Genomic DNA, 17,893 nt, shown 5'->3' with positions numbered 1-17,893 from the left:
CTTCACAGTGATTGGTAGTTTGTCTGTGTATAAAATTTCTGATTGAAAAGCAGTTTCCCTCTGAAATTTGAAGGCATTGTTCTATTGTTTCTGGCATGGCTGTTGAGAGGTCTGTTGCCATTCTGATTCCCAATCTTTTTTTTTTCCTCTCTCTCTCTCTCTGAAAGCATGTAGGGTGTCTTCTTATCTTTAGTATCTGAAATTTCATGACAGCATGGTCTGGGTCTATTTTCAGTCACTGCTCTGGGAACTCAGTGAGTTCTCTCATCTAGAAACTCATGTCCTTAAGTCCCAGGCAAGCCAGCCCTCCCGAAACCCCACCCTTCCCCCACACACAGCAGCTGAAAGCTCCTCTGCTTCTCTGCTGGGACCACACTTGGGTTCTCGGTCTCTGCTGGTATCCCATGTTCTCAGGGCCTGTCTCGGCCAGCATTTGTCTCCCAGGCACCAAGAGATTACGGGAAGTTCTGCTCTGCTTTGTAGAAGTTTTTGATTTAGCACTTTAATCTCTGGCCCAGAGCAGCTTTGAAAGTTAGCATGTTTTGAGGAGGAAACCAGCTGTGTGTTTGGGATCCCTCAGGTCCCTCATCTTGTTATTTCAGCCCCATGTGACAAACAAAAGCTCCGCTGGGTTTTCTGTCCTTCTGCCTGGTCCAAGCCCAGACTCCCCCAGATCAGCACATACCCTCAGGAAAAGGCAGCTGCATATCCTTAGCTCCCCTTTGAAAGATTCTCACTGTCTTGAATTTTAGTTCCAATTCATGTTGCTTCTCTTGCTTTCTGATGCCTTTAAAAATAGGCTTTTTGTAGTTTTCCCAGCTTTTCTAGCTCTTCTCAACAAGGATATTGGCCTGCTGTGAACAGTTTTTTTCATCTTGATTCCTTTGGGGATTTTTGAGGGGCATTTGTGTTCTAAGCAGCCACATTCTACTGACAGCCCTGGCTCCCACTATCATGTTGGATTTTTTTCTTTTTCTTTACAACTCAGAATTTCTGTTCTTTTCGTATGCAGAGTGATTTAGCCATCTCTGTTCCCATCTTCTAAATCATGCCCAAACCTTTTGTACCCAAAGTTCAAAATACCCAGGATAATTTGTTAAGCAGACAGATATCTACTTTAGTGGGAACTTATACCCTTTTCTTCATTTATTCATTCAACAGATATTAATTGACTGCCTGCTTCTAGGTGCTAGGGATATATCAGCAACCGAAACAGACAAAAATCCCTCCTTATATGTCATCTACGTTCTAGTTAGAGCAAAAGCTACTGCAGTCACTGAGTGTAGTTCTAGATAGAATTATTTTTCTCCTTTGCCCACTGGCATGGGTTAGATTTTTGTGACAACAGAGAGTATAATTATGATTTTTATTATTTATGATTTTTAAATCATCACTTTTATGATTTTAAAATCATCACTTTTATGCTTTTAAATAGAGGGTGAGCAAAACCCAGATTCCATTTCAAAATTGTAATGAAAAGAACCATAAGAGATCATTAGAATGTTACCCTTTCCTCCCTATTTATTTGGAGTAGGAGTTTTTGATTTAGAATATACTTTTCACAGAGTTTTAAAATGTTTACTTGAGCCAGTTATAGTCTCCCTGTTGCAGGAGGCATGTTTAATATTGATTGATTGATTGTTAATATTGTAATTGATTGTATAGATTTATTTGATACATAAGGATTGATGAAATGAAAGAAACTCTTCTTGGGGGCAGCTAATGCTACCTTCTCCAGAAGGACGAAGGAAGTCAAAACAAGAAGCCCGGCTCTCAAAGGTTGTCTTTAGCTTAGGAAATAGACCAGACTTTATTTTGCTCTAACTTACATAGCACTATGACTTAGAAGCTCTACTTTCTCTTGCAAGGTATATAATGACCAGTGGCAGAACAATGGAATCTACAAAGGAATTCTTCACAAAGCACAAGTACTTTGGTTTAAAAAAAGAGAATGTAATCTTTTTTCAGCAGGGAATGCTGCCTGCTATGAGTTTTGATGGGAAAATTATTTTAGAAGAGAAGAACAAGGTTTCTATGGCTCCAGGTTTGTAAGCATGCTTATTTAATGGTAACTAGAAATGGCAGTCACAAATCATTAAATTTTGGTTTTCTTTTTAATATGGTGATTCAGATGTTAAAAAATTAATATTTTTAATTTTTTTACAATTTAGTGGTTATTTAAAAAGTGAAAATTCCACGGGTATAATGGATATGCTTTTAGACTTTTTGTGGGTGTCTGCCCTTAAGAGCAATTTGAGCAGCAGAGTGTTCATTCTCTTTACCCAATATTTTATATACAGCAGTTTCACTAGTCTAAGATTGGAAACCATCTGCTGTTTAATAAATAAGAGGCTCAATTATAGTTTATCTGTACCTTAATTCTCAAACAGTATTAAAATAATTGTTTGGAGGTATTAAATGACAAAGAGAAATAGTTTCAGGGGGTTAAATAAAAGAATGAGAAATACAAAACTGCACACTGTGATCAGGGCCACCGCTCTGCAGTTCTGGGTGGCGCGTGCACATTGTAGCTTGTCAACGGCATTTGTAGAGTTGGCCAGCATGCCGCCTGTGTCCACCTGCATGGACCCTGAGTGAGATTGCCAGCTACAGAAATCAGCGTGTTGACGGATTCATATCTGTGTGAACCTGTCCTTGGAGGGGAGGCTGAAAGGAAATAAAGAGTGGTGCCCTCCACATGTGGGCTTTTATTTCATCTCAATTCCTTTTTTCTTACTTAATTCTTTTTAATTAATGGCAGAATCTACTGTTCTTAGCTCTGTTTTGGGAAGTTGTCTAATTTTTTTGTCATCATTTAAGCTGTGGCTGAGGTCGTTGATGGAAGACGTACATTAAGGCAGCACTAAAAATAAATAGGAGAAAGAAATGGCTCTTAACGTATATTTAGTTTAAATCACCATAGACCTTCATGTTAATCTGGTTTCTTAAATTATTAGTGTAAAATGCACATGTGTTTTTATTTTTGAGGTGGGTAAAATCCTCAGTGTTGGAGCCGTAAATATAGAGCTAACTTGAATCATATAAATGCTCATAAAACTTGAAATGTTGTGAAATAATCATTGCCTGATAAAGAATTTTGTGTTTCACAATGTATTATAGGCTATATTATTAAAAAACTGAGTTAAAAAGAAAAATATGGTCTTTGGGGTTGCCTGATCTTATATTAACAATGTTATCTACTGGATGCATAATGCTAAATTACCTTCAAAATCATGTCGTATAATTTTTTGACATCTAGCACTTTCCTTATGGATATTCAGTTTTCTTGGCCCTGTAATGTGAATCTATGGTTTTCAGAGACCTTCACCCCAGTTTGGAAACATTCAACAGTCTTTGGGTTATCTTCATAATGGATTTTGGTGTGCTGCTAATGGGCTATTTTATTTCCTAGATGGGAATGGTGGTCTCTATCGGGCTCTTGCAGCCCAGAGTATTGTGGAGGATATGGAGCAAAGAGGCATTTGGAGCATTCATGTCTATTGTGTTGACAACATATTAGTAAAAGTGGCAGACCCACGGTTCATTGGATTTTGCATTCAGAAAGGAGCAGATTGTGGAGCAAAGGTAATGCCTTTCTCAACCATGGTGAGGCTTTAAATGGCCTGTTCTCTGTCACTGTATGTTCCAGGAGTCGAACTAGATTTATTAAAATGATTTGAATATTTTAGAACCATTCATCTCTCTAAAGCAACTAAATTATTATCCTGCACACACTTTTTTTCTTAAATTGGCAACATTTGATTCTAGAAGTAGTGTTGTATGCTTGACCATCACAAGAGTTTAAGATATGTGAGGATGATTTGTGAGTACCTGGGGAAGTGAACGATCTTCACTAGCCCTGGGATGGATTCATTGTATCAAGTTCAATTTGATCAGATTAACCCAGTTTCTTCCTATGACAAAGATACTGGAGTAGTAGGTAAGGGAAGTATGATAGAAATAGCAGATTTAGATTCAGCAAGGCATTTGACAAGGTATCTCATCATGGTAGTCTTGTGGATGAGATGGAAATATGCAGATTGGGGATAAGGTCAATAAAAGCAATTAATAACTGCTCAGATGCCCACAAACATACTGATATTTAGATAGAGGGAGGTTTGTAATGCCATGTAACAAGACTGTCCTTGGCATAGTTCTTTTCAACATTTTGGGTTTTTTTGGTGAGGAAGATTGGCCCTGAGCTAACATCTGTTGCCAATCTTCCTCTATTTTTTTGTATGTGGGATACCACCACAGCATGCTTTGGTGAGCAGTGTGTAGGCCTGTGCCTGGGATCCAAACCTACAAACCACAGGCCGCTGAAGTGGAGTGCTCGAACTTAACACTACACCACCGGGCCAGCCCCATTTTCAACATTTTTTTTAATTGCATAGATGATGATGTGGGAGATGCCTTTATGGTAGCAAAGAAAACATATAGTGTATCTAGGAATAAAATAGATAGGAAACATGAAAGACCTAAGAAACACTTTGGAAAATTTAAAAATATTGATATAAATGTTACTTTCCTGGAAATGTGTGAAGGTATCAGTTCTCACCAAATTAAAGTGTGACACAATCCTGATCAAAGTCCCAATGAGGCTATTTTGGGACATCTGACAAAATGATCATAAAGCTTAGAGTAAACATGTAAAGTTGCCAGGAAAATGTTGAAAAAAGATGATGATGAGGGAAGAGGGTTGGAGACAGTCTATCAGATAGTAGTATGGGTTGTAAATAAAAAGTAGGAGTGTAGTACTGAAACCAGAATAGAATGACAGGTTAATGGAACAGAAGAGATTAGTCAGAAACAAATCCGTATATTTATAAGAATGTAAGATATAAAAATACGGCATTTTGAATCAGTGGGGGAAAAAATGAGATAACTGACTAAAAATATACTAAGATGTCTCCCTCAAAGCTCTTACCAAAATCAGTTTTAAATGGATTACAAAATTAAATATAAAAAAAAAAACCCATGAGGAGCTGGCCCGATGGCATGGCAGTTAAAAGTTCACATGTTCCCCTTCAGCAGCCCAGTGTTTGCCGGTTCAAATCCCAAGTGCACACCTAGCACTGCTTATCGAGCCACACCATGGCAGGCGTCCCACATATAAAGTAGAGGAAGATGGGCACAGATGTTAGCTGAAGGCCAGTTTTCCTGGGGGTGGGGGGAAGCAAAACAAGCCATAAAGATGTTAGAAGAAAATTTAGAATAATTTTATAATATTGATGTGAAGGAAAGACCTTTCTGCCAAAAGCAAAAACCCATATAGGCTTCTGACAAAAACCAATTAGACTACATATAAACTTGAAATATCTGGATTTAAAAAGAAGAGCTGCCGTAAGAGACATGCCCTATCCTTGGTTGGAGATTTTCTGTTATAAAGATGTCATTTCTCTTGAAATTAATCTGTATGTCTAATGCCAAGTCATAGACAGAGGCTGATGTCTTAAATTTACAAGTTTTAAGAGATTAAGCTAGTAGACCTAATAAGACTCCTTCTGACTCTGAAAATAGAGTTAGTTTAGTTCATTTAAGACCTTTGTCTGTCCTAGTATTCGCTGAGTGTACTGTGTGTAAATAGCTACTAAACTGTAACAGAAATAGTTCTTTGGATTGTAAATAGCTACTAAGCTTTAAAAAAACCAAACAGTGTATTTCTGACTTTGTTCCACTGGGTGTCACTCTTCTTTCTAAAACAGAAACTTAAAATTCACCGCTCTGAGCTTCAGAATCAATTTAAATTCTATAAAGTCAGAGAGTGTTGAACCTGGAAGGGACCTCAGAGATCTTCTGGTCAAGCTCTTTGATCTCAGAAATGAGCACTCTGAGTTCCAGTACTAAATAACTTCCAGGCTCAAGGTCCCTCATCATATCAACAAGGCGGGATTAGAATTCCTCTTTCCCAACTCCTAGTTTTAGTATTATATTGCGTTATAAAACTAAACTCGTTAGATTAATTATGTTTTTGCTGGCAGCTCAAAAACTTTAAATATGCGTGCTAACTTTCATGAGTGTGCTAATCACACAGAGAGGCAAGTGTAACCAGTCACTCTTTCCACTACCTTTGGGTCCTGTAGGACAAACCCCATCTCAGTCGTGCTCCTTAGTTCGTGTCTGGCACATAATGTAGTACTCAGTGAATGAATAAATAAATATTCAGGTGGAACTGAAATATGGCAAGACTGGTAGATGTTAAAAACTTTTAGAAATGTTAGGAATCATTTCTGTAATCTGTGCTCTCACCCTTTTTATTTTAATAAAAAAAAGATATTAAAATATATTTTTAAGAACACCCGAATGAGGGAATGATTCAGAATGTGGTAGTGGAACTCTTTGTAGGACTTCTTTAATAGGCTCCTGTCTTGGTGAATTAAGTATTTTTTCTGGTGTGAGAGCGTTGAGAAAAGAATTAAAGAGTGGAGTGATTTGCAAAAGTACAAAGCTAACAGGGTAGGAACCATGTTCATTAAAGATCGTTTTGTAAAGCAGATCAACTTCATGTTTAAGTGTTATTTTGAACTCAGTTTTTCAGGATTTAACTTGTAGAAAATCAAGCAAACCTTTTAATTTTATACCGTGTGTCTTTTCTGTATAATATAAACTGACTTCCAGCTTCATGCAGTTTACAAATACTTTCTTTTGTAATCCAGCCTTCTATAATATTTGAAGGTAAACAGTTGTCATAGAAGTAAACCTTTCACTGGTAGGTTAACCCTTGGGAAACGTAAAAGGTGAATGTGCTTGTTTTTGTTTCCATGGCTGGTCAGGAGGAGGGATATGTAGAGGTGATTGGAAAATAAACCTGTATGCATGCTTTTTTTTTTCCTGTGGGAACGAGAGGAATCTATTCCAAATTCTCTAGTAAGATACCACAGTGGCACATATGTAGTGAGAGGTGGTAATGGGATGGTAGACTAGAGTTGCAAATAGGCCCCTGATTGGTTTAAAGCATTTTGCTCTACGTTTCCCTCCAGTTTAACCCACTTCCTTGGTAGGAGGTTTCTTTTCATTGAATACTGTGCTCCTTTCAGGGTGGCAAACAGTGAAACTACACATAAGGCCACGTATCCACTAGCCCTGCCTGACTGAGCTAGGCTCAGTGCCTATATCTCTAATTGCTGTGAAAACAGTTCTCAATAGTGGCTTTAGTTGTCTGGAAGAGACTGCTGCTGGCTGTGTTTATTTTAAGAAATCAGCTGCTGAATAAAAGTTTTGACTTTATTGATACAATTTCGTGTATACTTAGGATAGACTTTTTAAATTGGGGACAGATATTTCAAAATACTCTGAAGCAGGCTGAATTGTTAAGTGAACAGGGCAAACAAAACAATATCTTGTGATATTTTTTATTGTTTGATTCTTCTGCTGAATGTTGATTTTATATAGTGCATTGCATACAGTTCTTTCGTAATTTTCTTCTAAACACTCAGTTTGTCAGTGATGTGTGGGATTAGGGTGGTGGGGTATCAGAATCACCTGTGAGGGTTTTTTTTTTTAATTACATACTCTTACATTTTCCCTCTGATTTTGATACACACCTTTCTCTCGGCTTCCCTACCAGGCTAGAGCCATTGACAGATTATCAAACCACTGGTTTTCAAACGTTTTTTAAAACATAGAATCTCTTCAGACAAAATCTAAGCATGCAAAACAGATAAAGATGGGTGGGCTTTTCCAATTGAAGTTGGAGTGAGAGCTCAGAGACCTGCCTGCTCCAATCCCTCTACCTCCTAGCCAAGTCTCTGAAAAGCGAGGAATACGCTGTATTCATGAATGAAAATGAAAGAAACACCCCTTTCAAATGAAATAATGATTTGGGCAATGTAAACAGAGAGGCAGGATGCCTTACTTTTTTTGTCTTGTTAATCCTGGAGAAATTTCATTTCACCTATTCTCCAAGTAGTTGAATGTTGTTAAGGATAAATTAAATAATAAAGTTAAAAGATATTTGGGGAGATGTAGACTCGCTGTTTAATTATTCTCAGTCCAATGTGATTTCCTCTGGGCTCTCTGTGAATTTCTACTCCGTGGTTTAGTTAGGTGATAAATAAGAAGGAGATAATTTACCTCATTTCTGGTTGGAAAGTAGTCTGTCACAAGAATATAAAGTTAGATAGGTGATTGTCTAAAGTTAGAGATTCCTCTTGACTTAATACCTTAGAGCCAATGTAAGCAAAATTGTAAACGTGGCCTTTGAAAGTGGCAAATCTCCAGGTAGTGTTTGATTAAATTCTCCCTCTGCTCTTGGCTTTCTTTGGTGGGCAGGTGGTAGAGAAAACGAACCCCACCGAACCCGTTGGAGTGGTGTGCCGAGTAGATGGAGTCTACCAGGTGGTGGAATATAGTGAGATTTCGCTGGCAACAGCTCAAAAACGAAGCTCGGATGGACGACTCCTGTTCAACGCAGGGAACATTGCTAACCATTTCTTCACCGTACCGTTTCTGAGAGATGTTGTCAAGTATGGGCAAGATGGGGGCTTTTAAAAATTTCATTTATTATTAGTCAGAAACTAAGTCACCCAAATCTATATTCTACAGAATTTTTCTTTCCTGAGGATCCCCTTTATCAAATGGAGATTTATCTCACATTGTAGTTGTTTTTAGAAAGATGTATCATAGGGTGTAATGCACCCATTCCCCAGTGCATTAACTGGAATCCAAAGCATTTCGCCCTTTTCTTCTCTTCCTCTCTCCCATCCACCTGCTCTAGGTTCTGGTGAAGCAAAGAATAAGAAGTGAAACACCCTCTCTCTACCACAACTGGAAACATTTAAAAATACAGATATCTGCCCTACGTCTACTAAATCAGAATTTCTGGAGGTAGATGCAGGGTGTCTGTATTTTTTTTTTTTTTCTGAGGAGGGTTAGCCTTGAGCTAACATCTGTGCCAGTCTTCCTCTACTTTATTTGTAGGTCACTGCCACAGCATGGCTGACTAGCGGTAGCAGTAGAGGTCCATGCCCGGGATCCGAACCTGGGAACCTGGGCCGCTGAAGCAGAGCACACAGAACTCAACCGCTACGCCACAGGGCTGGCCCCAGGGCGTCTGTATTTTTAAAAAGCTGCCCACATAATTTAAGTTAGCTGGTTCCCAGACTAGCATTTAGGAACTAGCGCGTTAGAGAGTAAAGAAAAAGAACTTGAGACCTGGATGGAAATCAGCATGGTAGTGCCACTAAGGATAAAATAAGAGCCGTTTTATCCTACCAGGCTTTTAAATGAAGGACGTTCTCATTATCTGATTCTTCACTTTGGTAGCTTTAGACATTCCAGATGACTGTCTACTTTTAAAAAAGTTACTCCGCTTTACTTTAGAATATCAACTCTAGTTCCAAAATATTTCCCATTCCACTATGCTGTTTATAGCTGTTGTTGATTAATCCATAGTAATCTTTCTGTCCCCTACTTGGAAGGGATCTCAGTTGGGAAAGTTGGGGCAAAGAGTAGAACATGTTACTAAAGACATGGAAGCTATGGGAGAGACATTGGTGTGAGCTATGTATTTTTTCACGTGGAGATCATTATTTGATTTTGTTAACTTGAAATGAATAGGGAAATCTATTTAATATTTAAATATGAACTGAAACTTAACAAATGCTCTTCATTTTGAAAATCTTAGTACTGACTGTTGGTGCATTTGCTCCTGACTATGATTATCAGATTTTCTGGCATTTTATATTTGGAAAGTGATTGTCTTTTTTTTCCCTACTTAGTGTTTATGAACCTCAGTTGCAGCACCACGTGGCTCAAAAGAAGATTCCGTATGTGGATTCCCAGGGACAGTTAATTAAGCCAGACAAACCAAATGGAATAAAGATGGAAAAATTTGTCTTTGACATCTTCCAATTTGCAAAGTATGTTTTGAACAGCACCAGTAAGATTAAATATATCTCTTGAAATGTAGCTTTTTACTCTCTTAGGCATGGCCCTATTTTCAGGAAACATTTGATAGCATATGTGTCAGATGTGGCCTTTTGATAGGGTGTATAGTCTAGATTCATCATCCTTCTCTAGGTTTAAACCACCAATCCAGGAGGATGGTTTGAGTTGCCCATGAGTACATTTTTCTTTATATCAATTAATTCGTTATCGGCTTTCCTGCAAAATTGTTAAAGCCACTTATTTTGGCTGAGAGCCAAAAAGGGTTGAGACAGAGAATTGGCTCATTTTGTGTTTGGGATGTCTTACTGACCTATGAGTAAATGTTTCAGTGAACATGTTTTTAAATTATATAACTTTCTGTAAAAGATCACATTTGATGTTGAGATGCATGTCTCAGAATTTGACCAGTATGAAAATACAGAAGAAAAATTAGCTATATATAAGATTAATCTTCCCATATACATTTCTAAATCATTCTCTTTGCCAGTTTGTTTTTTCCAGAACAGAGACCAATGTGATCTTTTTGCATTAAGATTTCTAATCTTTCTCACCTCAGATGAAGTGTTTTATATTTGGGGGTAGAAATAACTTCTCATTTGGCATCAGAGAAGAGAATCCAACTTTATTTAGTCCAGGGACCAGCATTATTTCTTTCAGCATTCATTTGAAATTGCATTAAGAGACCCTATTATTGATGACCAAAGGCTTAGCTATGTGGAGAGGTGTTGGAAGCTGTGTGTGCACTTTCATTTCATAATAAAGCAGTCTTTGTATGGTTCCACTCTAGGAAGTTTGTGGTGTATGAAGTATTACGGGAAGATGAGTTTTCCCCACTAAAGAATGCAGACAGTCAGAACGGGAAGGACAACCCCACTACTGCGCGGCATGCCTTGTTGTCCCTTCATCATTGCTGGGTCCTCAACGCAGGGGGCCACTTTATAGATGAAAATGGCTCTCGCCTTCCAGCAATTCCCCGGTCAGTATCTTTTCTCTTTTGTGTGAATGCTTCCTGGACTGTTCCTCTTGGACTTCTTTCTCCTCTCTGATGTATTCCTATATCTTTTTAAAAAAGCAAAGTATTGATGTGGGCAGTTCCTAAAGCGAAATAACGACAGCTTTGCCCATTACAAAGAGAATGATAACTCTACTTCCTCTTGAAGAGGAACCTTCTACATTTCTTGTTTCTTTGGATACATCTCCACCATGTCATTGGAATGGCTCCTCCTGAAAAATGGGCAGAAGGTGGTTCTTTTGGTGTGCCGTGTGGTTAAAGCCCAGGAGTGGCACACTGTAGCACAGGGCAGAGGATTGGTTGTTGCTGCCCATAAATTTGCGACCTCATGACAAGTGCCATCTATGAGACCCCCTCAAAAGACCTGCTGCCCACATAGGCCCACCCCAGTTCTCACCATGGCACTTTCAGGTCACTGAGGGAGGTGCCGGGAAGGGGAGTGAACGCCACCTACATTCACGGGTACGCAAGCTTTAGAAATGCTTTGGGATTTTAGAAGTTAAAAAAGAAAGTACTTGTAGCATTTCAGATCTGAGATAAAGCACTTTTAAGCTAAAGCTTATATTTTATAATAAAAACCTGCATTGGCACCTAGAATTCCCCCCTTCTAAATCATTTAGTGTTTCTGTACTTGTGTAAAAACCATTCTGCCATATAATTTATATTCATAAGGGATAAAATGGCTGGCTGCGTGCACACAAGGGCTAGAGTACTTTGATAAATGTTAGAAAATGGGGCATTGGAACTTACTGGTCCGTAACTGTGTTTTCACAAGAAAGAGCTGTAGTAAGCTGTCTCATAGTCCAAGGCCACTTTCAGGCTCTGTGTTGTCAACAGGCTTGCTCTGTGGCATGTCAGATTGTCCTCATGCTTCATCTTTGGCCATTGAGTTTGTTTTGTACCCTCTCGGATCTCCTTTGCCAAGTTTATAATTTACCGTAAATATATGCCTTTCTGTCAAGTATATTTTGCAATTCCACTTCATTGTTATTGTTTAATTTGTTTCCATTCCCATTAATGCTTATTTATTCCTACATAGCAGTGCTACAAATGGAAAGTCAGAGACCATCACAGCTGATGTCAATCACAAGTAAATATGCCACCCTGCCTGCAGCGCATGGTGATGGGGCTGTGCTTCCCTCCGTACTAACTGGCCTCGTAGTTTAGCGTGCTGCCTTTCGGTGGTCTGGGTGGATAGTTGAAGCTTTGGTTGGGGTATACTGCTTACTTGGTGGCAGGTATCTGTCTGGATGACACTAACTCAGAATCTCAGTGCATGCTGGAAGTGGGGAGCATGCTTTACTAAAGAATCTGACCATAGGTTTTTGAGCCTCTAGTGACAAATTTACAAGTGATAGATAAAATCTAGAGCAATAGGCCAGGGAGAACAAATTTAGATCCCAACTTCCCCTTTTTAGCATAAGCATAAGCTGGACAAAAATAACATTCCAAAGATGTGTCTTATTGAATTCGATATATGCTCTCAGTAGAAAGGCTAACTGTTCCTGACACATTTGGTGGCTCTTAATGTGGAGAAAATTGTTATTTTGATTTATTCTCATACTAACAGCTGCCCTCTTTGGTCTCTGCATGTTAATTTTCATCAGTTACTATCTTGCTCCTAGAGAGAGGATCTTTTTGTCTTAATGGTGGATAATTTTTAGATAGAAGTAACACAGCCTCTCATCTGGGTACTGACAGAGTTTGACAAAGCCATTATCTTTATAGCTAACGAGATAGCTTGATATTCTTGTTGCGTTTCACAGTTTATTAGGCTTAGTTGGAATTTGAAGATAATTGGGGAAATGGGTACAGGGCAAAGGACCTAGAGATGGGAGTTATTTCAGAAATAGAGTGGCAGTGATGTCAGTTTAATCCATGTGTTTTTTCCTGCCTGTGCCACTCATCTTTGTCCTGTGGAGACAAGTCCCTGTGAGTGTCAGTGTTTCTGGTATGTGGCCCTGTAGACAAGGAAGTAGATTCACAGATCTGACTGGTTTCTTATGGGAGCCATAGGTGATTATTGCCTCTTAGGCTATGCGAAGAGGGATGCAGAGCCCCTCGTCATTTTCTGTCCCATCCATCATTTTTAATATGTGGGAGCAAGCTGCTTTTATAATTTAAGAAATAAATTTTTGGCCCTAAATTTCCTTCTCATTGAACCACAGCTTTTAACCTAAAAAGTGAAATAGTTTCTTAATTATGTAAGGGAGAACAACCTCCAGCTATCTCAGTTAAGATACAAAAGTTGTAAACGTTATTTAGTTCTCATCTGAGTTCTCTTATTTAGCACCCCCCCATTACTTCATTTTAGCCATTTGTAGAATAATTAAACCGAAATAAAAGTTTGGCCCCAAATGAGATCATGGAGTTAGAACAGTTTTTGCTGAAATTCTTAGCACTAAAGGATGGTCTCACAGAGTAGGAAAAAGATTACTTAAAAGGGAGAAATGAAAAGGAAGTATTTTATGTAAAAGAGGGAAGAAACAGCTTGGAGACACTCTGAAAGAATGAAAGCAAGGATGCTAAGTTTTGACAAAACAATATTATTTATATGTTTTGCCTTAATGCCTACTGAACAGTGTCAGCTACCAGAAGGATGCTTGGCTAAAGAACTGGCGGACAATACTGTTACTGTGCTAATTTGAGAATCTCCTGCGATTTTGCATTCAGTGATGGTAGCTTCTGTCTTTCCGCCTCCCTGGCATCTGACTTTGTTTATTAAAGTTGACTTTCTTAGTTTCTTGGAGTATCTTTGTGGTACTAGAAAGGAAGTTATATTTAGGTCAGCTGTGTGTTCCTTGGATTCAAAACCAGCTTCTGATCCTGGCAGGCCAAATCCCTCAGAGGTTCAGATGAAACTGGGCTGTATACATCTTATCAGTGGAATGGGTCCTCATTTTTCCCATTTGGTTTAATATGACTCTGAGCTGCCCCAGAGGGTCTGGACCAGATCTCTTGAGCTCTTTTGATAGAATCTGGCACAAATCTGGAGATACGTGTGCCCCTTCTTTTCTCTTTTTTTTTTGGTGAGGAAGATTCACCCTAAGCTAACATCCATTGGCAATCCTCCTCTTTTTGCGCTTGAGGAAGATTAGCCCTGAGCTAACATCTGTGCCAGTCTTCCTCTATTTTTTGTATATGGGACACCTCCACAACATGGCTGGTGAGTGGAGTAGGTCCACAGCAGGGATCTGAACCCGTGAACCTGGGCCGCCTAAGTGGAGCAAGTGGAACTTTAACCACTCAGCCGTGGGACCGGCCCCCAGGGAGATATGAGTGCCGATTCTTTTAATTCATCTTTTTTCTAAATTACTCATCTGTCCACCCTCATCCTTCATTCAGCCGATGAGCATTTGTAGACCTGCTTACAGACCCTCATGTACTGTTAGAATCCCGGGTGCTGAAGTAGCTTACACAAGAGAAATAAGTCATTTCTTACAGCATACTGAGAGGTTCAAGATGCACATACGTAAAAATTAAGTAACATCATCAGGTGGTATGTGTTTATGTGTCAAATGTGTGGTGTAAATAATAATTACCCTAGAAGGCAGTGACTTAGCAGATATCTAATAAATTTATTATTTTTTTAAATAAATGAATGAGAGCGATCACTATGAAATGCAGTGGTCAAAGGAAGGTTGGGCTTGAGCTAGATCTTGGAGGGTGGGTATGATTTGTATCGTCAAAGGGACGGTAGTTGAGGATGAGTTGGAATACTCCAACTCAGCACAGTGTGTGCAGCTGGGCTGGTTCGAGTGGAAAGTAGCAGGGAAAAGTCAGTTGGAGTAGTGTAGAGAGGACCTTAAATGCTAGCTAGATAGTTCTAGTTAGAGAAAGATTGGGCACGGCTAACCTCAGAAGCCCTCTTGTTTTATTGACTCCACCAAAGTGTCAAACTACATATTTGGTAAAACAAAGGAGAGCTATGGTTTGAGGTTGCAAGAGACTGGAGTTTTGTGTGTCCTGTGTCCTATTGGTAAGATTCGTGAAATGGTGAAAAACTTAGAGGTCTAATGACTTTAAACATATTAAAAACACTATTTCTTGACTTTTGTGTTAGATCATTTAGAAAGTCAGGATTGCTTTTGCCTATAAATGTTAGAAATGTGATTTAGAGGAAGCAGATGGTGACTTTAGCCTTGCCTTCACTGGGGGCATTCTGCCTTCGCTCTTTAAAGAGGGACTTCAGTGAAAGTAACAGAGAAGCACTTTGAAACATCGAATAAATCAGCTCAGCTAATCTAGGAGATTTGGGCAGAAAAACATGTAGTGGGAAATAATTTACCTGACCTTTAGAACAGTACTGTCCAAGAGAACTTTCTGCAATGAAGGAAATGTTCTACATCTGTGCTGTCCTGTTTGATAGTCATTAGCCATTCATGGCTACTGAGCACTGGAAATGTGGTTATTATGACTGAGGAACTGAATTTTAAAATTTTAATTTTTAAAATTTTGAGTTTAAGTAACCACATGTGGCTAGTGGCCACTGTATGGGACAGTGCAGCTTTAGAATATTTGTCAGCATTAATACCAACTCTCAAGGTTGTGGCAAGTTTAAAATGAAATAGAAAGGATTCACTAGCAGTGGGCCTGGAACATAGTATATATCCTATAAATAGTCCCTTTATCAATTTAAAAGTTATAAATGATAAAAAATGAGATATACGTTAGGGGATAAGTGTGTCGATATTGGGGAAGTGCTTTGAATAGCTGCTAGTAATTATTGGCACTTGCCCCAAATAGTGTCTTTTGGACCATGACAATTTCATGTTAACTTCATCCTCAGGGAATTTAGTGATCGTCAGGGTAGAATCTTTTCTGTTTGTTTAACCAGCAGAACTTTATCTACAAGCTTCTTGGAGGAAAGTTACCCTCTGTGCTTTCACTCTGGCAAGTAACATGGGAAGCAAAATCTCTAACATGTGTGTTTTTTCCCTTAGCTTGAAGGATGCCAACGATGTACCAATCCAGTGTGAAATCTCTCCTCTTATCTCCTATGCTGGAGAAGTAAGTTTGCTTTGTTTTTTTCCTCTATCTTTTTAAAAGTAGGGTTCTGATGTTGTTATATGTTTAAGTAAAGGTGCCCTTAGAGAGGATGCAGCATTTTCCGACGGCCTGGCCCTGAGGAGCTCATCCTGGGAATGAGCCAAGAAGTTGCGTTGTTCTGAATCCTTCTCTTTGAGAATTCCTGTTACAGCTTTGCATCTATCCCATAAGTGGGTTAGTTGCCATGAACAGAATGTTTAATGTTTAGTCCATTTCACCTATACATTGAAATGCAGTGGGCTTTAAAAATAATTAGCCTAGGGGCTGGCCTGGTGGCATAGTGGTTAAGTTCGAATGTTCCACTTCAGTGGCCTGGGGTTTGCAGGTTTGGATCCCAGGTGCAGACCTACACAGCAGTCATCAAGCCATGCTGTGGTAGTGTCGCAAACACAAAATAGAGGAAGATGGGCACAGACGTTAGCTCAAGCAAAAAGAGGAAGATTGGCGACAATGTTAGCTCAGGGCAAATCATCCTCACCAAAAGAAAAAAAAAACAGCCTTCTTTTTAGACAGATCATCTGGCTCTTTATAATGCAGTGTAATTTTTCCTCTCAATGGGTCTACTTTGTTTATATACTCTCACTTTTTGTAACATCAGGGGATTTAGGGGTCCCTGCTATTTTAATATGTAGTATTTTTTTTGGAGATCCTTGTCAGATTGCTTAGTTCTAGCATCAGAGACAGCCACCTTGCTTAGAAGGTTATTAACTTTACTGGGTAATGATTATAGAAAGAATGACTATCATCTTATTAACTTTAGAAATTATAATATAATCAGAATAATTTTTCTTTTTTTGTCATTTGTTTTATGCTTCCATAAATAGGTCATTAAGCCCAGTTTAAAAAGTATACTAAAGAGATTTTTATTAACTTTTAAATTCTGTATCTCAACCCAGCTTTTGGCATTCATGCTTTAAATCATTATTGTAGATACTGAGTTCAGCATTGCATGACTACTGTACACCAATTTTCTGTTTCATTTCAACCCTTCTTTTAGGGATTAGAAAGTTATGTGGCAGATAAAGAATTCCATGCACCTTTAATCATTGATGAGAATGGAGTCCATGAGCTGGTGAAGAATGGTATATGAACCAGACACCAAGTTCCACCACACTAAGAATAGCTTTTATTTTTGATAGACCTACTGTGAACCTACCACACCTCTCCTGGAATAACTCAAGTTTGAATATCCACAGAGTTTCATTTGCTTGTTGAACTCTTACAACTATTACGTATTCCCCAAGATCCAGATGACTGAACTTCAGAAAGCAATTTTATGATTCTCAACTTATTGAAGGTCTTATTTATATTTTTCAATTGTATAATTTTTTTCCAAGTCAAGGAAAACATCGGCCATCTAGGAAATTTCCTACAGCTTGAGTATAGTTGGGATGTTCAACATCACTTTACTTGGAGCTGGAAGCATTTGTTTTCAAAGTTGTACATAGTAATAATATGTCATTGTACATGTTGAAAGATTTCTATGGTACTAAAAGTTTGTTTTATTTTATCAAAAATTAAATTTTTTAAAGAAAACAATTAGTAAAATAAACTTTTCTTCTTGTCTCTGGAGTGTCATTTGTACCTTGAGGAAATTATTCCATTGGGAAAATATGAAACCTGGGAAAAACCTTGAGATACTGCAAAAAGCCAAATGGATACTTCTGGGAGATTGCAGAGTCATAGTTTTTTAATGAATATCTAACTTTGGACTTTATCCTCCTATCACTTTATAATAGTGGCTTTTGAGGGGGCCAGCCCAGTGGTGCAGCGGTTAAGTTCGCACATTCTGCTTCAGCAGCCCAGGGTTCGCCAGTTCGGATCCTGGGTACAGACATGGCACCGCTTGGCAAGCCATGCTGTGGCAGGTGTCCCACGTGTAAAGTAGAGGAAGATGGGCACGGATGTTAGCTCAGGGCCAGTCTTCCTCAGCAAAAAGAGGAA

The 17,893-nt window shown here is 38.7% G+C and overlaps 1 protein-coding gene across 10 annotated transcripts in view; it reads left to right on the top strand.

The window, feature by feature from the left end:
- Nucleotides 1-17,515, top strand: part of UAP1 (UDP-N-acetylglucosamine pyrophosphorylase 1) — a 34,858-nt gene extending 17,343 nt beyond the window's left edge. For 4 of the 10 annotated variants that reach the window (XM_070266301.1, XM_070266303.1, XM_070266302.1 and 1 more), the window contains 7 exons: nt 1,869-2,044; nt 3,413-3,585; nt 8,272-8,465; nt 9,720-9,860; nt 10,676-10,864; nt 15,844-15,910; nt 16,947-17,515. In XM_070266301.1, the coding sequence (XP_070122402.1) occupies nt 1,869-2,044; nt 3,413-3,585; nt 8,272-8,465; nt 9,720-9,860; nt 10,676-10,864; nt 15,844-15,910; nt 16,947-17,039 (1,033 nt within the window). In that variant the 3' untranslated portion in view covers nt 17,040-17,515. 10 annotated transcript variants of the gene reach the window in all.
- Nucleotides 17,516-17,893: the final 378 nt, after the last annotated feature.

This window comes from Equus caballus, chromosome 5 (genome assembly GCF_041296265.1).
Source record: "Equus caballus isolate H_3958 breed thoroughbred chromosome 5, TB-T2T, whole genome shotgun sequence".
Taxonomy (NCBI): Eukaryota; Metazoa; Chordata; class Mammalia; order Perissodactyla; family Equidae; genus Equus; species Equus caballus.
The sequence above is the reverse complement of the archived record's forward strand: the minus strand, read 5'-3'. Positions and strand labels throughout refer to the sequence as shown.